Raw genomic sequence first — 25,058 nt, forward strand, 5'->3', positions numbered from 1 at the left:
CTGTCTGTCAGCAGGTTGAGTCCTCCTCCTCCTCCTCCACTGGGGGCTATCACTGCACTCTCATTTTTTTTTCATTCAGAAAAATTTCTCTGCCCTCCTCTCTTTTTATTCCTTTTACAAATAAACACATTTGTCTCATAAACCGCAAAACCTGCGTTTAAAATAAAGTGTGTAAGACTTTTTAAATATTAAATCCTGAGATAAGAAGCTGCACAAGAACCCCAGTGTATCTACATGAACTAAAACAAATCCGACCAGGTATAATAGTAAAAAGAAAAGTAAATTCCAGTTTCCCTGTGGTGTTTGAACGCACCTGCAAGACAAAAAAAAAGCCACTGTGTAGGTTCTTCTTTTAAAAGGTTTCGAGAAACGATGACAAACTTAGTTCCATATTAATAATAAATTAATTATAAACACTTTATAATAGGTACACACTATTAAGCATTAGTTAAGCATTAATACACGCAGAATTCTTCATTTATATCACATGAATACTCATTAGTATGTAGTTTATAAACAGTTAAAAATGTTTAACTCATCATTGATAAGCACTAACCGTGTTTATAAACTACATACTAATGAGTATTCATGCTATTTTAATGAAGAATTCGGTATTTAACCCTTAACTAATGCTTATTAGTGTGTACTTATTATAAAGTGTTACCTAAATTCCAATTAACGAATTGAGTAACTAATACTGTATAAAAACTTTTTTTACGACCACAGTCTCCACCTGTCCGACTCTGTTCAGACTGACTACCACTAAAAAATGTGATGCTACAATGACGATGATGAAGAAATTATAAATTGCAGATTAACACATGTAACAACATTGTGTTTTAAATGTTTTAAACACCCGTCCCTACTCTCCCGGTGTGTTAAATAATCTGACTCCTGGCGTGGATCAGACCCAGATCCCCACAGGTTTGCTGCTGATGTTTGTGTTAAGCCGTCCCGCCACCAGCGCCATCAACAGGTACTCAGGTTTTCACTAGCACTAAATCAACTTGTGTTTTCTCCGCCCCTCTTAAGCCCCCCAAATGGTTCACACCTCAGTGTGTGTGTAAACACATACTCGGGGAACTAAGCCACCTGGCTTAACCTTAGCTTAGCCCCACCGAGCCCGGGCTTATCTGCGAGTTTCAACAGTGATTCCATAACAGCGCTTTTAGCTCCGTGGCCGCATGTGGTGGTGGTGGTGAGACCTCACAGGTACGAGCTGACAGGGAAACAATGATCTGGAAATCGTCAAGATGGAGATCAGAAAAGACTCCTTTTGTCATTTTGTGTTTGGTTTCAACTGGACGAACATTTTCTCTAATGTTAGAACTTTGTTTTTATATGTTTGTCTGGGTTAACGAGCCACAGACAGAGAGGTTAAGTCGTTTTTTTTTTATATACTTTATTTTTAGCAGTGTATAAACATTATGCAAGTGGGCAGGGGTGGGAGGGGGAACATATAAAAAGCAAATATCTGAAAAAGAACATATTGGATCACCATGCTTCTACAGTTTGGTCCTGTTTTAATGTCAATGTGATGGTCCTTGTCCTGTCGTTTTTATATATTCAGTCCATTTCTCCCACTTCCGGCAGCATTGATCCTCTTGAATCCTTATTTTATAATTCAGTTGTTCCGTAATATGTATTTTCGTCCATCCAATCTTCCTGTCATGGTGGGTCTGTCTTGTACCATTTTCTTGTAATTGCCTTTCTACAGGCTACTAACATAATTCTCAATATGTATCTATCATCTTTCAACACAACATTTCCCGCAATGACGCCAAGATATAATAATGTTGGAGACACCATAACCCAAAATTCTGCCTATAACTGAATGAACATCTTCCCAAAATTTTGTGATCTTAGGACAGAGCCAGGACACATGTGAAAGGTTCACATTTACATCTCCACAGTTTCTCCAACATGGCTGTGGTGGTAATGAAGTATATTTATTCCTAATTATGGGTTAAAAGTCGAATTTTTGAAGTAGTTTTTATATATTTCATGTGACATGTGTTAGATAAAACTGTCGTATTGTGTGTTTCCCTCCTGTTGCATGAGCCAGTGCACACATTATTGTGTCACTGAGGCATAAACGAAGCATCACATGATCCGACTGTGTTGAGTTTTTTGGTTTAAATGAATCATTGTGTTGCTGTTGCTTTTGAATCCAGTAAAATACCGTTGCAATCAAAACAAACCAGGTTACATTTTATTTGCAGATTTGGATTTAACCACATTTTAAGATCCAGTTAAGACGGCATTGTAGGACCCCCCCTCCTCCACCTCCTTCCCCTCCTCCTCCTCCCCTCCGAGGTAGCTGCAGCTGATGATGTAACTCCCCTCCCACTCCCCCTCCAGCCCGGCCACACTCAAGCAGAGCAGTCGGAGGAGAAAACGAACCCAGGGCCTAACAAATACATGAAGGTTTGGTTTAACTAAATCCCACAGATAATGGCTACTGTGTCAAAGACTGAAGATAGAAGGAGGGAGAGGGAGGGAGGGAGGGAGGGAGGGAGGGAGGGGGGGCTGGTGGTGGTGGTGGTGGTGGTGGTGGTGGATGGAGGAGGGATTACTCCGGCGTTTTGCATCAGTTGCTTTCTGCTGGGTGGCCCTGCTTGTCAGAAAGAGAAAAAAAAAAAGAAGAAGGGAGAGACGGAGGGAAAGAGAGAAAAGCATTTAACGCGGCACATTGAGAAGAAGAGGGCTCTTAATGCCATCAAAGCAAGGGGAGAAATCAGCCATTAATTTATTCTGGCCCTCACACACACACACACACATGCACACACACACACACAGCATATTACACCACCGCTGTTGTTTTCTCCTTTTGTTGATGCTTTCTGTAACATCTGGTCCACATCAGCCTTTGAAGCCGACCAGGACCGAGGTGGACGAAACGTTTCCACCGATCCACTCCCCTCTGTTTGTGTGTGTGTGAACGGGAGCGAAAGAGAGTGTGTGAGAGAGTGTATGTGCGCACTTCTTAAATGATTTGTGTGTGGATTGAATTATAGGCCTGACGTGAGGAGAAATTTTTTTTTTTTTTTGCCCTCAGATTGAGCAGGAGGGGCAGATGACTGGGCTATTCATTGGCTGATAAGAACTGATGGAGAGGTTAATAAGCTACACACCCAGGTCATCACAGGCTTTTTTTTACTGGGCTACAGAGGAGAATGGAGGACAACCATGATGAGAAGTGTGTGTGTGTGTGTGAGTGTGTGTGTGGGGTTGTAAGGCGGCGAAGGAGCGAGTTGGAGGAAGTGCATCTCTCCGCTATCTGCGCTAGTCTTCTGTACTTTTTGACAAACCTTTATAAAAGGTCCCTCAAAGTTCCTCTGTCTCACTGATTGACCTCTGTCTGTGCAGGTAGAGAGAGTGTGTGTGTTTGTGTTTGTGTGTGTGTGTGTGTGTGTGTGTTGAAGCAGCAGATTGTCACACAGTAGCACAACAACTATTATTGTATCTTTAAATACAGGTTGAATCCCTGAAGCACATAACATTAGTATAAAGCATTGATTAATGTGCGTTTGTATTGGAACAAAGAATATTAGGATCACACAGGATAAACCTGCGCACACATATTTAAGTTGATTTCAGCAAATAGAATTAAAGGGATAGTTCGACATTTTGGCAAATTGGCCCATTGCCATAATTGCTATAGTTTTCGCAGTAGGTTTGTTACCTTTAATTAACGCTACAGAGGCTAATGGGATTTCTTGGTTTCCCTCATCAAACTCATCAAATACACAATCCAACAACTCCAAAACGCTTTTGTGGACAAGTTGTGACCTGCACATTCACCACGCTATGAGATAATTACAGAACGTTACCAGACAGAGTTGTTTTAGAGGTAAATACAGAGACTGCTTGCTGACAGGAACGCGCATCAGCTGTTTTGCATGAATTTCAGCAATTTCAGTTTTTCAGCAAGCAGTCTCTGTATTTCCCTCTAAAACAACTCTGTCTGGTAACGTTCCGTTATTATCTCATAGCGTGGTGAATGTGCAGGTCTCAACTTGTCCATGACAGCGTTTTGGAGTTGTTGGATTGTGTATTTGATGAATTTGATGAGGGAAACCAAGAAATCCCATGAGCCTCCGTAGCGTAGCTCTGAGCAGCTCACAGCTCTGCTCCGCCGTTCTAAAAACAGCTTGCACCGACAATTAAAGCTAACGAACCTACTGCTATGACTATAGCGATTATGGCAATGGGCTAATTTGCCAAAATGTTGAACTATCCCTTTAAGAAGAGAAAAAAAGGTTATTTTAATTCAATAAAAAAGGTACATGTACAATTATTTGTAGTGGCCCGTCTCGTTTTCTTGTCCCTGAACCTCTCACACATCAGTTACTGACATAAACACCAACTGCTCAAACACATTAAGTCCATTTAAACACATGGAACAAGCTAAATAAAGGCGCTTGTCGTCATTTTTCAGGTGTGTGCTCAGGTTAAAGACTTTTCTCTTTTCTCTCTCTCAGTTTGGCGCCGAATCACTCGACCGTCCCCGACTTGATTTTCAGAACCTGTTGGTAAAATCTCTCTGAATCGCTCGTTGCTGCCGCGCATCCTCGTTTATTCTTCCCTTCCTCCTGGGATGTCCCAGTCCTGGTGGTTTGCTTGACAGTTCATCTCACCGTCTCGTAAGCGTGTTTGTGTGTAAGTGTTTGTGTGTGTGTGTGTGTGTGTGTGGGCGTACGAAACAGCCAAAAAATTTTCCACCGGTCATTGTGCACACAGAATTTTGGCCGGGCGCTTGCAGCTGAGTAGGACGTCTATGTTTATGTTTGTACCGATAAAGCTCCTGGAACATGTTCAACTGCAGCATAAGCTTCGGTCTCTCTGTGTATGTGTGTTAGTGTGTGTTTTTGTGTGTGTGTTACCAACAACATCCCAAATTTAGACGTAAACCGACGAACAGTTTGTTGTTGGTTTTTAAAGGCAGAATTTGATCTTTTCGAAGGAGAAGTGAGAAATTCACCTCTTCAGGCTGCCATGGCTGTCGTTCACAAACACTGCTCAAGATACTTTTTTTTCCCACAATTCCCCTGTGTAACCTGAGGCTAGAGGCAAGCACCCCTACCGAGCAGAAAACAAAACACTCAAATAGAAAAACAGAGCTCTCTCTAATCTCTCTCTCCCTCTCTTTCTCTCTTTCTTTCACACACACACACACAGTCTGTTTCTAGTTGAGTTTTTTTTCTACTGTTGGACACTCGGTAGAAGAATTTCCCTTCACCTCCCTCTTTAACACCTCAAGTCTCTCTGTCTTCAGTTTTAATGTTGTTCGCAAACAAGTAATCGAGTATCATCAGGGTTCCCACGCATCCTGGAAAACCTGGAAAATGGTTGACTACTTTTCTAGTCATGGAAAACACATGAGGAAAAAGAAGTCAAATGTCCTGGAAAAGCTTGAGTTGCCTTGGAAAAAAATATTTATCACATTGTGACATCAGCTATCAGAGCTCTGTTTGACTCTTTCAGACCCCACCAAGGATTTGTTTTCTGAAAGAAGCGCCTTGTGAGAAAACTAGAGACTTTGAGTTGATGAGTGTTTCCAGTGTTGGACCGTCTCCTCTGCTAAATGACAGATAGAGGAGCAGAAAACACTGTTCTATGATAAATTTGTCACAATTTTTAAGCATGTAAGAGATTATTTCATAGATAAGTCTATACTGCACATCTTTAAATCAGACTTCTGGGGGTGAGAGAGGAATAAACAGAGAAACAAACTGGTTAAAATGTACAAAATATGGTACAACTGTTGAAAAGCGTGAATGGGACGGGGGATGTACGTATTCGTGTGTGGCGTAATCTGAAAATGTCCGGAGAAGTCTTGGAAATAGGATTTCAAGAAACGAGTGGGAACCGTGATTCACATTGAAGCAGCTCCACTGGGTTTTTAGCGACGTCATCGTGCTTTAGTTTTATTCTGTGTGACCGCAGCTTCAATCGAAATTTTAAGCCGATACAGAGAAGAAGAGATCTGATTCTGAACTTTCACCATGTCTTGAACTACATGCACCAAATAGAGCAGCAGCGTTCACACATGTTCCCTCGACGGCGCCGATCTCTGACACGTTTTATTAAATGGTTAAACGTTGGGAGAAGAATGAGCAAGGTGAGCCGCCGTCTTCAAATTAGTTTTTCTTTTTTCTTTTTTCTTTATAACCAACCAGGTGGAGCGGAGGATGTTTTCCCAGTGTGCATCGCTGCAGGTGTCGAGGTTGTTTGATTGAAGAAACTCTCCCCTACTACACTACTTTGTGTGTGTTGTGTATATATCGCTGCAGCCCTAATAGAAGAGCGCAGCCCCCAAAGGTCCAAGCAAAGCAAAGGGTCTCGTTCTGGAGAAAAGAAAAAAAAAGACTGGGAGCAAGACCCTAGCATGGGGTCTCTCCTCTCCTCTTCTCTTTCTCCCCCACTCCTTCATACCGTCTCTTGTCCCAGAGCTAATAGGGCGCCTTCCCTGCTCCCTATCACCCACTCACCTTAATAATAAAGGAGAGCCCCCTGTGGAAAGCAGCTAGCATGAGCTGGTGAAGATCACGCTGTTAATAGGATGATGCCTTTTTGCCTTTTGTCATGAGATTATGAACGGGGATAGCCTCTCCTCTCTTCTCTTCTCCTCTCCTCTCCACTCTTCTCTTCTTTTTTTACTCTTCCCCACACACGGCTACAGGCGTCCTGGAGGGGCCTTCGTCGAGCTGGAGTGGAGACAGGCGTAACCGAGGCTTTGTTCCTCTTGCTTGTATGGTAAAAGGGCCCCCGCTAATGAAATACCTTTTAGGGGGTATCGGCAGGTGAGCTCCCCAATCAGGCGTTTCAAGGAAAAAAACACACACAGGCGTACATACACTCACATATTCTCCCGTCTCCTCTCATCTGCCCCCTCTTGCTATATTAATTACCTGAAGTGCTCTGGCCTCGCAAAAAAAAAAAAAAGCTCTCGATTCTGCCGCTCTCCTTCTCCTCCTCCTCTTCATCCAAACACGACAGCCGCGGCGGCCTAAGCTCGCCTAAAGTGAGGGGGTGCAACAGAAAAAAAAGGGGGAGGAAGGATGATGATAATAGTAGTAATGAACGCGGGCGACAATAATGAGAAAGGTAATTGAGAAACGGTGTATGGCAGGGCCTCCTCCTCCTCTGATTTTTTCCCTTTTCCAGCCCCCCAAGCTAAGTGGGGACAGGTTGAAAATCATCTTATTTAGAGCTCGGTTAAATGGTTCTTGTTGAGCGTCGGAGAAAAAAGAGAGAAAGAGAGAGAGAGCAGGGATTTCTGACGCTAAAGCTAAAGCGAGCTGACAAGCATGGAGCGGCGATACAGCAGCGACCTAATGGGTTAGGGAGTGTTTAAAGCCGTCGTTGGGTTTTATTTTTTTCTCCTCTCTTTCTCTTTCTTCCTCTTTTTAATTTCTTATTGACGTTGAGTGGCGTGGTCAAAACAGCTTGTACTGTACTGCACTGGGATTATTGTTAAACACCTCAATGCTTCGCTGCTGCTCTTTTCTTTTCCAGTCGGCGCACTCTGATTGTTTTCCACCGTCTCCGTATGTGCGGATGCGAGGAAATCACTCCCCCATAGGACTAGTGTGCATGCGTCCAACAACTCTTCCTCTCTGATCGTCGAGCGTGTCTGCTTCCATCTTATGCTTACTATAAGTCCCTGTTACATGTATGGTTGTGTGTATATATATATATATGTGTGTGTGTGTGTGTGTGTGTTGTCTGCTGTGTGTTAGTGTGTGTGTGTGTGTGTGAATCCTCCTGGCCTTCTCACCCAGCCTGTGATAGAGACAGGGCGGTCTGGGCTTTAACAGACAGAGGCTGCCTCCACCAGCCCATAGTCTGCCACTCTCTGATAATGTTTATTGATTTGTAGCAAAAACACAATTTGATGGAGTTGGGGAGGGGGGAGAGAGGGAGAGGGAGAGAGGGGGGAGGAGATGAGGGGAGGAGGAGAAGAAGGAAGAGGAGGAGGAGTGAATTTGTGTGATTGTCACAGCTTGGCTGGTTCCTGCCAGACAGAGAAATACTCCAGGAATGACATTTGTTTTTCTTTCTCTAATCTGAACCTATAGATAGATAGATAGATAGATAGATAGATAGATAGATAGATAGATAGATAGATAGATAGATAGATAGATAGATAGATAGATAGATAGCCTTTATTGTCATTGAAAGGTTTTCAACGAAATTTACGTTGCTAACCCAGAAAATAGTCATAAAAACATAAGAAGACGGAGTTGTTTTCTAGGTAAATTCATGCAAAACCGCTGACATCCCGTTATTATCTCATAGCGTGGTGAATGTGCAGGTCACAACTTGTCCACCAGAGCGTTTTGGAGTTGTTGGATTGTGTATTTGATGAGTTTGATGAGGGAAACCAAGAAATCCCATGAGCCTCTGTAGCGTAGCTCTGAGCAGCTCTGCGGCTCTGCTCCACCGTTCTAAAAATAGCTTGCACCGACAATTAAAGGTAACAAACCTACTGCTATGACTATAGGGATTATGGCAATGGGTCAATTTGCCAAAATGTTGAACTATCCTTTTAAGTTTACTGTTCAGCTCCTTAATAACACAAGAATTAAAGAATCAAATCGTTAAGTGTGATCATAAATGCACGATTAGTTTATTTAATTCAAATGAGAAATTCAAAAGAGGAGAAGAGCTAAACTGCTCTCATCTCTCTGTTTGAGCAGCAGGAAATGTGTGTGTGTGTGTGTGTCTGTTTCAGTGTGTGTGTGTAATATGAACATTTCATCTCAGGAGTCAGTCCATTATGTGAACTCTGTTTGCCCGAGCCCCCGCCCCCGTCTTAACCTCTGAGGTGGAGGAATGAGAAGTGTCTGGAGGTTGGTCTACTGTTAGCTCTGAGGTCAGATGTGTTTGCCCAGGGCTCTGTGTGTGTGTGTGTGTGTGTGTGTGTGTGTGTGTGTGTGTGTGTGTGTGTGTGTGTGTGTGTGTGTGTGTGTGTGTGTGTGTGTAGACATCAGCACAGGAGCCAGAGGAGGAGGAGGTGGGTGTGTTTAAAGAGAGAGGAGGATGAGAGGAGGACAAACCTATCATGTGTTTAAAACGCTCTCTGAACACAAATGTTCACACAGCGACATGAGATGTGTCTGTCGTCCTGCTCATTAAAAAAGGCTTTGGCTCACACACACACACACACACACACACACACACACACACACACACACATGCAGCTCTCACTCCTACAAGATACAACAAGCACCAACCATCATCTTCATCATCACTGTGATTATTGATCTCTGTTGGTCCTGAACTGAGAAACTCTTCGTGTCTTTTATTTCTCTGCTTCTTCTTGTCGTTGCTTTTCCACCTTCTTCTTCCAGGAGTGGAGGTGGTCACAGAGACAAATCGACGCCCATGTAAAAAAAAAACCCAGACGACGCCGGCGCTGTTCTGTTCTGTTTTGTTTTGTTCTGTTGTGTTGTCGGTACACGTCACGCGTCTGATTCCCGAGCGCAGATACACAACGCCGGCTTTTGTTTCTGTTTCAGTGTAAAAAAAAAACAAGCAGAGGCGACACAACAGCGAGGTTTTTTCCTCTACGGCGAAAAACACGAGGAGCATTTTTACGGTTTTGTCTCGGCGCTCGGCTGCTCCGGGTTATGGTTTTAAACCCCACGACATAAATATAAACATAAAGCAGCAGGCTGCAGATCAGATGACTCGTCTGTTAATGTTGTTTCTATAGCAAAGACGAGAAACGCCAAGAACCACAGTGAATTTATCAGCCGTGGTTAATTATTGAACAGAATCATAGATCTAGTGTTTTTGTTTTCATGTTTTTTTTATTATGTTCACAAATCAGCGTGTCATATCCAGTCGATGTAGCGTTTTGAATCATTGCTGTTTCTGTCGTTTCATCGTCAACTGTCACGTTAATGGACATTTTCCAGATGTTGAGGTGCAGCTGTGTTTGGTTTGAGCGTGCAGCGTGCAGATAATTGTTGTTTTTTTTTATTTAATTAAGCAGCGACGCCTCCTCAGCAGGTATTAATCGCTCTCAGTGGCTCTTTTTTTGGACGTTATTCTTATTCTTTGATCATTGATTATGGAAACAGGAATCTAATCATACGTATCATAAGTAATTGAGCGACTGTGCACGTTGTTCTTGCATGGCGGCGTTTCATTTCCCATCATCCTCCACTGAGCTCCCTCTGTTAACACACTCAGCAATTAGAAACAAATAATTATGCAGCCCCACTTATGACCCAATTCAACCCCCCCTCCCCACTCAGTCCCACCCCGCTGCTGCGTCTCCTGCTCTCTCCTCCACCTCCGCCTCTTTTGTAAAGTTGTAAAGCAAGCAGTGGTTGACAAATGACACCGGTGGAAAAGGCAGTCATTATGCCTCAGTGTGAGAGGAGGAGGAGGAGGTGGAGGAGGGTTTTTTTTCTTATTTATTACTTTTCTCTCCCTTTTTTGCTATCCGGAGGAGGAAGGGAGGGAGGGGGGAGAGAGGTGAGTGTGAATCGGTTAATGTGCTCCATTCACCAGACATTATACACAGGTTCAATAAAGCAGGAATCTGTTCTATATGCTGGGGCCATTGTGCCCATTGAGGGGTCGCAGCAGCTAAAAAGGCCTCGTCCAGGCCTCCCTGGAAAAAAAAAAAAGCACCACTCCAGTAGAGAGCGAAGGAGAGGAGGGAGGAGGAGGAGGAGGAGGAGGAGGAGGAGGAGAAGGAAGCACATGTGCAGCGCCGAGACGAAAGACGACATAACAGAAGAAGTGTTGAAAATATGAGTTGGGAGGGGATTGTCACAACTGTTGCATTGAGTTTATATTATTCTCCTTTTTTTATTTTTTTATTTTTAGTAGCAGCATTTTAAGAAAGATGAAGAACAAGAAGAAAAACAAGAACAAGAAGAAGGAGGAATGAAAACCTCCTCCATCTCCACCGCTGCAGGTTTTTCGATGATGTGTTTTCTGGCTGAAGCTGAATTCACGAGCACCAGAAACCTTTACACTCTCTGTTCCTCCTCCTAACAAGACACTCCTCTACTCACATTAATTAAATCAAGTCTTCAGTCGGCTACTTAGGCACAACCCCCCCCCACCTACCCCTCACCACCCCCTCCTCGCCACAGACCTCTGTGATTAGGCCGGCCCCTGTCATGCATATTCACATCGCCGCAGCGGTGACAGCCTTTTAACGAGCTCTTACCTAATCACAGGAAACAATGTTCATCCTGTTTCTTTTTTATTCCTTCTTTTTTCTCATTTCCTTTCATGCGTCTTCGGCTTTCATCTTCCCCCTGATCCCCGCTGATATCAGACGGGGCTTGACGCTCGGATGGAGAGAGAGAGAGAGCGATGGGAGAGACACAAGTGCGGCTCGTCCCTAAATAAACTGCAATTCAGAAAGTGACTTGGACACAGAAGAGAAGTTCGGCTCTATCTCCTCCCCTCCCCTCTCCTCTCCTCTCCTCCTCTCCCCCCTCTCCTTTTCTCCTCCTCCCCGCCTCCTTTGCCTTTTTACATGTCCGATAGACAAATTGGATTAGCAGCTATTGGATTAAATGGCAAAATGGTGGGATAAGAAATGAGATGAACGTGCTGTGATCACAGCTTTTTAATGTTTTTCTCTGTCTGTCTGTCTTTGCTCGTTCTGCCCCGTTATCCAAACTCAAGCTCCTTCAAGGCACAAACACAAGGAAGTTTTTTCTCAAGGGAAGACGAACGTTAAAGACGATTTCCCCCCCCCCCCCCGCCCAAGATTTCTAAACCACAAAACAAATACCTGTAGTTTTTAAGTGTCCAGATGGCGACTGATCAAAGGTCAAAGTATCAACAGCAGCTTCCAGCTTCTCAGTTGGGAAGATTTTCTGCTTTTCTGTAGGTTTTTTGTGTTGTAAAATAACTACATGTAGCTTCTAAACAGACTAAACACAGAATGTGAAGATGTTATCTAGGCCTCTGAGAAATTTCAAAGAGCATCCTCTACTGCTAAAAGCCCCAATAAGGGAAATAATTGATTGTGAAAATAGTCGTGATGCTCTCTTTGGTTGATGCTGGAGCTGCACGATATGTAAAACACATCATATAGTGATTATATGGACAGGTGTTGTTTTTTTTACAAAAATATAAAATTGATGTGACTAATGTTGGGTTTTGTACCAAACAAACACGTCCTTTTACGTCTTAACGTTGCATTTTTACATTTATCAAAAGCATCACCTTAGATTTGGACGTGTCGTGATCTTGATAACATTGTGATTATATGAAATCTGACAAATCGAACTGTATGTTCTCATTGATGCTTTGTGAACTTTAGTCGATTGGAAATCCAGTCAAATCAATCGGTATTTGCTGATGGCTGTTTCGGTAAGCAACAGCAACTAGAACCAGGGCGAGAGAGACAGGCCTTCCCTTCAAAATAAAAGCACCAAGCTAATAAAAATGCGGTGAAAGAATATAATATACAAGAAAGTCCAAATAAGCCATTAAGTTAACCTTTTTCTTTTATTGTATTTAATTTTATCACAAGTTATTGTCTAGTTTATACGTTTTATGTTGGTGAACACTTTTACTTTGGTGAATTTGGTGAATTCCGGGTCCACTTTCTAGTCCAGAACCAGAAAAAACTTCTCGTGCATGTGTTTAATGAGCTAGCACATACAGTCTATAGCAGTACACATATAATTAACAAGTAGCAGTGCAGCAGCAGCATCAGGATGGGTCTCATTATTCCAGTCTGCTGTGAATGAAACAGCGGAGGAGATAACTATCTTAATCTTATGAGGCCGACTCTGTTTTAGTTCCTTATATTCCTCCTCTTGGTGTTTCTCATACGGATGCATATAAACGCATTGACCCAATACAAACCAGTCTTTTTCATGTCATGCCTTAAGGATAACCACAGTACATCATTGAATCCTGCTTGTATGTGAGTGTGTGAGTGAAACAAGAGAAGGAGACAGGCAATCAGATAGAGGGGTTGTCAGGATGTGTGTATCAGTTGTATCTGTGTGTGTGCATGTGTGTGTGAGTTGATTGTATCTTGTGTGTGTGTGTGTTTTTTTTCACCATCGCGGCCTCGGCGTTGATAGCCGAGGTATAACACTAAAACATGATATTAATGACGATAAAGTTTCCGGTCGGCAGGGAAACCCGGGGTATCTCCATCAGACATATTTCACTAATCCTTTGATGTCCTGATCAAACATTGTACCGGTGCCAATTTTTTTTTTTTTTTTTTTTTTTTACGGCTGCAGCTTCAGTCTCAGTAGATCCTGGCCCGTCCTCCTCTCTCCTCTCTCCTCTCTCCTCTCCTCTCCTCTCCGCTCTGCCCCGCTCTGTGTCGAGCAACCGAGAAATGGCGTGTAAAAGGCAAAAGCAGCAAGACCCAGAATGCAACCTGCCAAACTGCCAGATGCTTTGATCCAAGATGGCCCCCTGAGAGCCAGCATGGATCCACAGCGTCTCGGAGCCAAGGCTGGATTCAGACACAGTGTCAGCGCCGCCTGCCAGGGATATTTACACCATTTGTCTTCATACAACACGACGTTCAGCAGCAGTTGTTGTTGTTGTTGTTGTTGTATGTTTGTTTTGTGTTTTTTTTCTCCCTCAATGTGGTGGACGATGCACTCATTACAGTAGCAGCAAGTGGATACATTTTTTAGAAAAAGGGGGTCGTCCCAGTGGGAATCGAAGCTCTTTGCTTTTGCTTTTAAACTCATTTTTTTACTCTTTGTTGTCTAAATTTACCGTCACTTTAATTAAAATAATACACTTAATCTAATGAGCTGATTAACTGATGTGAACACTGGAGCTAAATGAGTCCATTTATTGCAATTTTAAATGTTTGTTTATTCCTTGGACGAAAACACAAAACAAGCAATTTGTAAGATACCGTAAGGACAGATAGTGAATAATTATTAGTTTTAAAAAGGTACTCGCGTTAAAAAATCTTACTGAACTGTCTCGGACGGAAAATAAATTATTAGTTTTTTAAAAAATTGTATTAATCTCAGAGACTCGTCTGTCTCTTTAAGAGCCGGCAGCATCTGGAGGTCAGAGTTCGACCCTGAAGAGGTTGAGTGAAGGGAGGAGGATGCTGAGCAGCTGTCAAGCGTCCTGCGCCACTCGTCCTGCCTCCATCCCTCCATCTCCTCCTCCTCCTCCTCTCTTTCTCTCTTTCTCTCTCTGCCTTCAAATCGCTCACCTGCTTGCCCTCTCTCCCTCTCTCCCTCCCTCCCTCCCAGTTATCCCATTTCACTCCCACATTCACCATTTTCTCCTCCATCCTTCCTTCCCTTCCCTTCTTGTCTTTTCTCCTCCCTACCTTTCCTCTGACCTTCCTGCCTTTCTCTCTCTCTGTCTCTCTTCCCTCTCCTCCTCCTCCTCCTCCTCCTCCTCCTCCTCCTCCTTCTTCTTCTTCTTCCCCCCCTTTTTTTTTTCTCCTTTTCATAAAATGCGGCTGGTGGTTGGCTGGTGGCTGCTGGCTGGCTGGCTGGCTGGCTGGCTGGCTAGCGGTGGGGGATATAGCTTTATAATCCCCCCTCGTCTTCTAGCCCGCCTCGCCACAATGTCACAGGAGCTTAATATTTGCCATTATTATTTGCTTGTTTTATTTGACTTCGAGGCAGCACAATGACCTGTCAGCGCCGGCTTTATCCCCCCTCCGAGTGTCGTCCGTTTCAAAGTTGACTACAGTAATCCACGAGCCCCCGATTCCACTAAATCCTGAAGCTTTCTTTCATTCGCACATTCTTTTTTTTTTCCTCGTCTCTCTCTCTCTCTCTCTCCTCCCCCCCTCCCTCCCCTCCCTCCCTCCCTCCCGCTCCACCCTTCTAAATGAAATTACATACATCTGCTGGCTCAGAGTATCACAAATGTCCACACACTCACCGGTGTCCGCGCACACATCATCCACGCGCCTGCCTTTTGTCGTCAATGACGCAGCGGCCCCAATGCGCCCTCTCTCTCTCCTCTGCCATGAGCGCTGCTGTGTGTGAGTGTGTGTGTGTGTGTGTGTGTGTGTGTTTGACACAGAGAAAGAGAGAGAGAGAGACACACTTCTCTTGGTTTTCTTTGGTGCTGAGCAGCTCAGTCAGTCACATTTGCACAGATCCAGAAAGTCTCTCAATAAAAGCATCAGTGTAATGAGCTTAAAACGCCACGTCGGTGACATTTGATCCGTCGGAGAGAATGAAACACACGTGACTTGTTTCAATCCTCTGCAGATTGTTTTCTATACATTAGAGAGAGAAAAAAAAACTTAGCGTATATATGTTGACACACACACACAGCAGAGCCTTTGTTGTTATTCAGAGGACCGCCAATTAATAAGTGGTATGAAATGGCGTCTTAGTGTTAATTCTGTTATGATGCCTGTTGTAGCTTCTCGACTATTAAACCTTCCTCTTGAGGAAGAGAGGGGAGAAAAAAAAAGAAAAAAAACAGCGAGAGATAATAACATAAGCCCTAAGACGATCTTTCATCTCGCCTCCTCTGTTTTCATCCATTTCTTCCCCTCACAGACGCACTGAGTGTCAGATTAATGCCGTCGCCGCTGTTTAACTTCGCCTCCGGTGCCACGAGGCTCAGATCCCAAAATCTAGACATAAACAGAGGCTAAGTGAACTGACCACAGTGGAAACAGCAAAATATACAAGTGTAGAATAATGAAAACATAATATTTATATTCTCTAAGTGTTGGATTGTTGAATATTTTATAGCAATCTGCTCGTCTGGACAGATTAAACAGGATGATCATGTAATTATAATTAAGTCTCATTTTAGACTAATAGGAATTAGGGGAATAATGTAAGATGATCATACATTAAAGGCTCAATCCTATTATTGTAACTACGATTTTTATTCTATCCTAATATACAAAATGAATCTTTTATGTCTCATTTGATCTTTTTTATTCCTCCATACTTATATTTACACACCACAAGACTTAAATAACTGTGACTTTTCTTGTTTCCTCTGATGGGCTTGATGGATCATTATGTTTCCAATCTGATCATTTTAAGATGCCAAACTGCAACAAAACAAACTCTTAAATAACTGGTTTTTCAAATGCACAGATGCTGCAGATGGTTAAGTTATTTCAAAAACATCTGAGTGGATGTGAGAAACGAGGAGGGGTCCGTGTCTGGAGTCCTTTTATTCCAGGTCACACATGACCGACGGAGGCTGATCCTGTTGCCGTTACGCGGCCGCAGCGTTTGAAGCTTCCACATTCGATGTGCTGTGTCCGTATCAGTTGTGCGCATCCTATTGTACCTTGTAAGTAAGTTACAGCATAGAGCTTTAGCCCCAGGCGTGGGCGAAGCTTACATTAGCCATGCATCTGAGCATTGCTAGCTCTCTCTGCCTCTGTGTGTGTCTGTGTGTGTAGCAGGTATTGCGTTAAAGCATTGGAGAGTTTTTTTTTGTTGTTGTTGTGAAGGCCCGCTGAGTGATTGGTGGGATATGTGTTGCCCTACAGTGAGAGGCTCCACTCTGTAAAGGCGCTCGACGGTAATCACTGAGTTAATCCCGCCCCGGTTGAAGCCGTATTGACATTGTGAAGACGTGGTGTGAAGTATGTGAATGTTTACACAAGGAATATAAGCGAGCAGCAGCGTATTTATATATATATATATATATAAATGGACGCTGACTCTGCAGTGGCATAAAGACTTAACAGAGGCTCATCTCTGTCGTGTGTGTACGTTTTCGGACACTTGTTTTACACTCCATGCTCTAATTTTGTTATTTACAGACACAGTCGACGGTGGAAAAAACTGATATTTTATCCGTGAGGCTTAAAATCCGCTGTAATAACTGATGTCACACCCCGACTTTAACTGTGCATCTGACAGCGTCGATGATTTTTTTAGCAGCGAGGTGTTGATTTTACTGAAACGCTTCACTGTTGTTAACACGTGTTAAACTCTGCTCATCTCTCTCTTTTTTTTTCTCTCTTTCTGTGTGTTTGCTCTCCAGGAAACAACAAGGAGGAGGAGGAGGCCATGATGCAGGAGTGGTTCATGTTGGTCAACAAGAAGAACGCCCTCATCAGACGACAGAACCAGCTCTCTCTGCTGTACGTTACAACCCTTTACCCTTTTTTTTTGTCATGCTCAGATGGATGAGAGCTGTTTCCTGTGAGGCGGCTGCATTAGCGCCCGTTTGTTTTGCCTTTTCGATAACTTTTTCACGCGCCGAGAAGCAGCAAAAACCCCGTAAAAACATCCAACTAGACCAAAAAAAAAATCATTAAAAACAAGCTGCACAGGGCGGCGGTGGTTGGTGGTTGTTGTGTAGCGTGTACTAGTGTGTGTACTCGCCACTCCATTCACCCCATGTGTCTATCCTGCTCATTGATTTACATGTGGACGGAATATGAAATCAATAGAAATGTGGCGATCATCACTCTATCGCCAGTCTCTTTGTATGTGGTCAGCTGCGACAGGTGGAGAGACGCACGCTTTCACACACACACACACACACATGCACACAGGCGAGGCGAGCGAGCGGGTGGCGGCGGCTGCTGCCTTTTTTCTTCATTTGCAGCTGTTGGGATTTCAAAGTGTGCGAGCAGGAGAGATTGAAGTATTCATAATCACATTATATCGTGGGAAAGGGGAGGCTTTTAAAGTGGCCAATTGACAGAAGGGCTGATTATTAGCCCTTTCTGTTCTCTCTTTGTGGAGGCCAAGAGAAAAGGCGCCTGTGAAGGACAAATTCTATTAGGGACTGAATTAGCTCATTTTTTAATATGGCTGAAAGAGGAAAGAATTCAATTTGTGCCACACACACACACACACACACACACGGACACACAGGGCGACACACACTCATGGTGGTGGCATGTCCATATATTAATGCATTTACACCTTTTTGCATTCTCTCTCTCTTTCATCTCATGCACAGTCCTTCACCACCTCTTGCTTATACTATTCCCCTTTTTTCTTTTCTCACACACACATTAGCTCACAACCCAGGGCTGTTTTGTTGCGAGCGGCGCAGTGTGTGTGTGTGTGTATCAGTTATGTGCAGTAGATTAATGCGAAGCCGGAGAAGGTTCAGGCGAGTGGCTGAATCGATGTTTATTGCAGGTTTCTTTAAGTGCTTAATGATTTAGTCATTAACATATTGATGAACTTTGTTGTGTGTGTGTTTTTTCTCTCTCTTCTCTCTCTTCTCTCTCTCTGTGTCACTCTCACTCTCTCTCTCTTTCACTCTTAACTTGCCACAGGGAGAAAGAGCACGATCTGGAGAGACGCTTCGAACTGCTGAACAGAGAGCTGAGAGCCATGCTGGCCATCGAGGGTAAGAAGAGAAGCTGAGCTGTATGCGCTAAAAGTCTGTGACTCATATCAATGCAACAGAGTCGTGCCATTAGATCCACTTTGGCAAAACAAAATAGCTCCACTTGAGATAAAATATTCGCATTTATGAAGCAACACGACAAATAACAGTGATTTATTTCAAGATTTCAACAACTTTATTTGTCCCCATTGGTGGTAATTCATTTGCAGGTGTGGGGACTGGGAGCATAAAACAACAAACTCTTCTCGTTTCCTCTTATAGTCTCTCCATCAAAGCACATGTGAATCAATTTGGGTTCAATACTTTAAGGTTTTGTGCTTCTGAAATTTTCTTGATGGATCTTTATGTTTGCAATTTGATCATTTTAAGATGCAACAAAACAAACTCTTAAATAACTGGCTTTTCAAATCACAGATGCTGCTGATGCTTTTAAGTTATTTCAAAAACAAAATAGCTCCACTTGAGATAAAATATTCGCATTCATGAAGCAACATGACAAATAATAGTGATTTATTTCAAGATTTCAACAACTTTATTTGTCCCCAATGGGGCATAAAACAACATACAAACACAAAGCACTACACGTAACCAATGCACAGATCACAGATGTTGACGGTCAAAGGCAATAAATGATTGATAAAATTAAACACACTGTGCTGTTACTAGACCAAGATGGCCAAAGTGCTATAAGATTAAAGTGCGCTGTGCAATAAGCTATACCTCCTCCTCTTAGAGTTTATATCTGTTGGTTTTATTATATATATCATTAAATATAAATCTTTTAATGTTTAGTGGTTTGAATGGAGACGAACTAAACTAAAGACGACAAACAGCAACAGTTGAGATTTATTTCCTGCTTCTTCATGAGGGTGAAGCTGCAGCCGAGGTTGTTTAACATCACCTCTCTTTCTCTCTGTGCAGTTTTCACAAGTGTTTTCTAGCAGTTTTTTTTTTGTGGAGCTGTGAACAAAAACCTTCATGTCGAGCCTTAAGCAGGAGGATTTTAATTCTGCGTCGGCTTCTTGATGAGGATTAAGATGCGAGGGATTTCACTCCCTGATACTTGATCAATGCTATCTGTTTCCTAGCTAGACCTGACTAGTCGATGCCTGATTTGAAATCTAGCCACAGAAGCATTCAGAGACTTTTTTTTGTGTGTGTGAGGTAACAAAAAAAAAAAAAATGTAGTTATATTACTGAAAGCTTGTTAACTATACCGCAGCCAGAGAAGCAGCCATTGTGTCGTATCAAAGTTGTCAGGGGGCCAGGGAAGTTTAATCCCCTTCGACTGTGTCCTCTTTGGCAAAATGAACCTTTTGCCAATCAATGCTAATTGATTTTACCATTCGACATTGACCACCACTGCCCCCCCTCCCCCTCCTCACCCCTCCTCCCTCCCCCTCTTCCTCCCTACAGCCTTCAGACACCCATTGTAATTTCACCGGGCACCTGATAAGCTACCTGGTCCATAATAAATCAATTGTAATTAGCAAGAAAGGAGGTGGGCCGAGCAGGGGAGGAGAGGAGAGGAGAGGGGGAGGGGGGAGGAGGTGTGCGTGTTAGTGGGGGGGGGGGCAGACATGCGTAGCCGAGCAGGAGCTGCAGCAGCAGACGTTGTTGCCGCGGCGCCGCACCGCCTGCGTCCGGGGGTTGATTTGCTCGCTCTTCGCCGCCATTCGGCCATTTTATTTATTTATATTTATTGAGCTGCAGCAGCGAGGAGTCAGAGTGTGTGTGTGTGTGTGTGTGTGTCTGCTTTATGTTGTGTGTTATGTTGTGTGTTTGTCTGTGTGTGTGTAGTTATGTTGTGTGTGTGTCTGTGTGTGTGTAGTTGTGTGTGTCATGTTGGGCTGAAGTGTGTGAGCATGTCTGCATTAACACCTGTGTCTGTGTGTGAGTGCATATTTCTCTCTGTATCTGACATGTATCGTGTGCCGCTACCTTGTGTGTGTGTTAGTGTGTGTGTCTGTGTGTGTAGAGGTGAGAGAGCAGAGATAGCGTGTGTGAGGTGAGGTGGAGAGGTGGTGTGTGTGTGTGTGTGTGTGTGTGTGTGTGTGTGTATTGTGTGTGTCGTGTCGTGTGGACTTGTTGGATTTGCAGCTGACTAACTTATCAGCCGGCCGGAGGGAAACACTTAACATTCACAGGCTTCTGCCGTTCTGTCGCCGCCACAGATAGAAGAGACCGGCGTGTGTGTGTGTAAGTGTGTAAATGTGTGTGTGTGTGTGTGTTGGCATGTGAGTGTGTGTGAGTGTGTGTGTGTGTGTGTGTGTGAGTGTGTGTGTGTGTGTGTGTGTGTGTGTGTGTGTGTGTGTGTGTGTGTGTGTGTGTGTGTGTGTGTGTTAAAGAGAGAGCATCTGGTCTCTGGTCTCTGTCTGCATCTATGTGTTCATATCTTACAGGTGTGTTTGAGTGTCCACCTCAATGTCGTGTCGTTGGTCTCTTTCTGTGTGTGTAGGTAGGTGTGTGTGTGTGTTTGGCGCCCACCTCCCCAGCTCTTATTTGGTGCTTGGGCAGCTCCATTGAGCGATGGCCGGGCGTGCGAGTAATTGCTGATTTGCTTGACCAGTCGATGACACAGAGAGAGAGAGAGAGTCAGAGCAGAGAAGAGAAAACACACACACACACACACACACACACACACACACACATCGCTGAGATACACCTGCCCACATACACACACACACACACACACCCTGCTGAGAAAAATATATACCTGCAATGATACACACACACTATCTCTTCCACCCAGTCACATATTGAACCACAGTCGTCATAATGTACAGACTCACACACATACACTCGGTCCAGGTCAGTGTGTGTGTGTGTGTGTGTGTGTGTGTGTGTTACAGCTTCCTTCAACAGTCATCACACTGTTTGTCAGGTGTGTGTGTGTGTGTGTGTGTGTGTGTGTAAAATCAGATTAAACCAGTCGTATCGTCTCTATAGTTACATGAACAGAGAGAGAAAACAGAGCAACTCCATGTTTTATTCTACATCTGTGCTGCTGAGAGGAGAGGAGGAGGAAGAGGAGGAGGAGGAGGAGGAAGAGAGACAGGAAGGATCACTCTGACATTAATCCTGAAACTTAAATGTTCCTAAACTCGTCTACGTGTTTCTATGACTTAGTCGTCGTTGAAATGTTTTATTTCCTTCATTAAAATCACGACACAAACACAAACACACCGGAGCAGAGGTTCAGTGGAACTAAACACGTCTCATTAACAACAGTGTAGTTTAGTCCCAACTGTAACAAACTTCAGTATCATCACTTTTAAAGGGATAGTTCAACATTTGGCAAATTGGCCCATTGCTATAATCCCTATAGTCATAGCAGTAGGTTCGTTACCTTCAATTGTCGGTGCAAGCTATTTTTAGAACGGCAGAGCAGAGCCGCGAGCTGCTCAGAGCTACGCTACAGAGGCTAATGGGATTTCTTGGTTTCCCTCATCAAACTCATCAAATACACAATCCAACAACTCCAAAACGCTCTGGTGGACAAGTTATGACCTGCACATTCACCACGCGAGAGATAATAACAGAACGTTACCAGACAGAGTTGTTTTAGAGGTAAATGCAGAGACTGCTTGCTGAGAAACTGCCCTCAACAGGAACACGCATCAGCGGTTTTGCATGAATTCACCTCTACGTTGAATAATAACAGTGATGATCAACGATAACATTTATAATATTCTTGGAAAGCAAGGAAAAATGAACAGAAATGGTGTGTTAGAGTTTTTCTGAGTGTTTTATTTGTACATATTTATAATTTATAGGCAGAGAAATGAGGACACGAGAGAACAAGAAGTAACAGGCAACATGTCACATTAACAGCAGAGCAGGTCATGACCCCGGTTTGACCTCTATATCCTCCGTCATACATCATTAAAACCAGTGAAAACACAATATTTGCTGAAATCCTGTCCCACTGATCCACAGTTTATGTTTAGTCAGATACCCATTAGCATCCGCTTAGCATCCATTATTCTTCCTGGGGTCAAAAACGTATGACATGGAGACAATAAATGAAAACACATTCACACTGGACAATATAGACGTAGACATGAAACGATACATACACTATTGCACACATTTTAAACAAAACAATAACTACAGTTAAAACTAACAAGACAAAACAGCTCCGACTGAGCTTGTATAATATAATGATACCCATATATTAATAATGGACTAGAATATAACCCATATATTTATATGTCAAGCAACCAGCTACTGCTGGCTTGCCCCAAAACCAAACTGAAGAGTTATATAACAACTTACCACTCCACATTAGAGCAGCTCAAACCCTTGAGCATTTTAAAGACCCAACTCTCCTCACTGGCCTTCGACTCACCTTGGCTTTTTTTTTTTGTTATTAGTACAGCTTTTATTAGTTTTTACCTTATTTCAGTGATTGTCTTTATTGCCCTAACTTTTATTGTTAATATAAGTTATTATGTTATGTTAATCTTATTTATATTGCTGGCACTGGACTGTGTTTATGTTATGCAGCACTTTGGGCTATATAAAGTTGAGTTGAGTTTATATCAAGGACAAAATATTAATTAGTGAAAGTTCCTCTTTAAATAATGTATTTTTTAAAAGCATATACTGTATACTATTTTGTTGTTTAATATAACTTGGTACTGAGTTGTACTGAGTGCAGTGAGAGGACGAGCCGACACGTCGACCAACGCTCTAAAAACTGTTTTTCATCGTCCGATCAAATGTGCAGCCGCAGCAGAAAGGTGTCGTCCAGACCGGGGCCAGGTGGAGGCGGCGGTGGCGGGGGCCGGGGGGGTCGGGGGCCGATGTTGTTGTGTTTTTTTCAGAGCGTGCTCGGCGATAACCACCTCCTTGTAGCTCCTTGGTGTGATGCCAGGCAGGAAAATGCCATCTGTATGCCACACTCTCATCTCCCTGCCACAAAATTGATCCACTATGCCCTCTTTATCTGCTTACCGATTCACACCTATGTCTGCGCACACACAGAACGGTGTCTTGGCTGCTTTAAAGGGAACCTGTGCGCGCGAGCGTGTGTGCGTTTGTGTGCGTGCGTGCGTGTTTTTAAAGTGGACGCCCTCTCGCCATCTAAAAGGGATTTATGCATAGCCGGGTCCCAGAGTTTTTCCTGTTACGGTTTGATATGATAAGCTTTTTTATATGTTTAAAATCAATATGTAATCCTATGCAGGAGCTTATCCCTCTCCACACCCCTGACACACACACACACACTCTCTCTCTCTCACACACACACACACACACTTACTTCCCATTTGTAAATCTATTTGGGCTTTGTAACACATCGGGGCGGCGCGCTACAGACCCTGATTGATTAGGTGCACTGTGCAATCCTATCACATGGGCGACATTTGATGATGTCGCCAACTCTTTCAGGATTGCTAGTTGACTGGAACCGATGATAGAAACTAACTTTGTTCCCCGACTTTAGTTTTCAGTAACGAGCAACAATGTTTTGTTTGTGTTCTTCACCAAAGTGTGTCCTCGATTAGTTTTAAACGTGCAGGATCTTCTCCTCACACCTGCTGTTGTGTAGCTAACGTGATGTCACATGCTGGTTAATGTAACATCTGGCAGAACAGATGCTGAACCTGTGCAGTTTTTAGTTTGCATTCGTGTTTGCATCGTGATTCTGTTGAATCAAGTTGGAGCTGGTTAATTCCTGCTGTCGGACACAGTTTCTAGTCGAGTTTCTTAAAGTTTTTGATGAGATTCTTCAGTGTGTGGCTCAGGGGGATGGAGTTACAAGAGGAGAGTTACATCAGCTAAAGTGTTTCACTCAACTTAAATTATTGAATTAAACTGTTAACATATTATTCTTATTGATGTAAATACAGAAACGGTGCATTTGTCCAGTGTTTTTCATGTCGTTTCAAGTCGTTTAAAGCACGGACAAATGTAGCCTGGTTTCCGTTCACACTAATCAATCTGTGTTAAACTAACCAGCAGCCACAGTGATTTAAAATAACTTCATGTTATGAAATTGTGCTGATGTGTCAGCAGTGTTTTACTCTAGGATGTGAAAATAACAAGTCAGTTCCTGAAGCTCTGTTTCTTCTGTTTATAGTTTAGTTTATGTATAAGAAAAGCATTCGGTCGACAGTCATAAAAAGTCTGTTTTATTTTGAACTTCAACTTCAAACAACTTTATTAATCCCACCAGGGGCAATTGAGTTAAATACAAATATTGGTACAGTAACACTTTATCATAAGTACACACTATTAAGCATTAGTTAAGCATTAAATACTGTGTTCATCATTTATAACACATTAATACTCATTAGTATGTAGTTTATAAACTCATACTCATCATTGATAAGCACTCACTGTGTTTATAAACTACATACTAATGAGTATTAATGCGTTATAAATGAAGAATTCAGTATTTATTAATGCTTAACTAATGCTTAATAGTGTGTATTTATTATAAAGTGTTACCAATATTTGTATTTAACTAACACGCGAGGATGATACAACATATTTAAATATATTTTTCTTAAACTCCCCCACACAGTAGCCAAAGCTGTAGTGAGGATCTATTTCCAGCTGTGGATGAATACACTGTGAGTGTCTCTGGCAGCAGGACGGTTTCCTCTGTGGGTTCGAGGCCACGACGTTCATCATCACAATGAAGCTACACGTCACCCACTGGGCGTCTGTGTCGCACGCTGCAGCGAGCGCTCAGGCCTCGGCCACAGACACAACAACACAACACAACAACACAACACAACATG

General features: G+C 43.0%; 1 protein-coding gene across 5 annotated transcripts in view; it reads left to right on the plus strand.

Moving 5' to 3' along the window:
• ehbp1 (EH domain binding protein 1) overlaps window positions 1–25,058 on the plus strand; it is a 179,951-nt gene that overhangs the window by 149,379 nt on the left and 5,514 nt on the right. For all 5 annotated transcript variants that reach the window (XM_085799425.1, XM_085799428.1, XM_085799429.1 and 2 more), the window contains 2 exons: window positions 16,978–17,077; window positions 18,233–18,306. In XM_085799425.1, the coding sequence (XP_085655551.1) occupies window positions 16,978–17,077; window positions 18,233–18,306 (174 nt within the window). The remainder of the gene's footprint in view (window positions 1–16,977; window positions 17,078–18,232; window positions 18,307–25,058) is intronic.

This window comes from Trachurus japonicus, chromosome 15, assembly GCF_045865225.1.
Source record: "Trachurus japonicus isolate A0001 chromosome 15, Traja_1.0".
Lineage (NCBI taxonomy): Eukaryota > Metazoa > Chordata > Actinopteri > Carangiformes > Carangidae > Trachurus > Trachurus japonicus.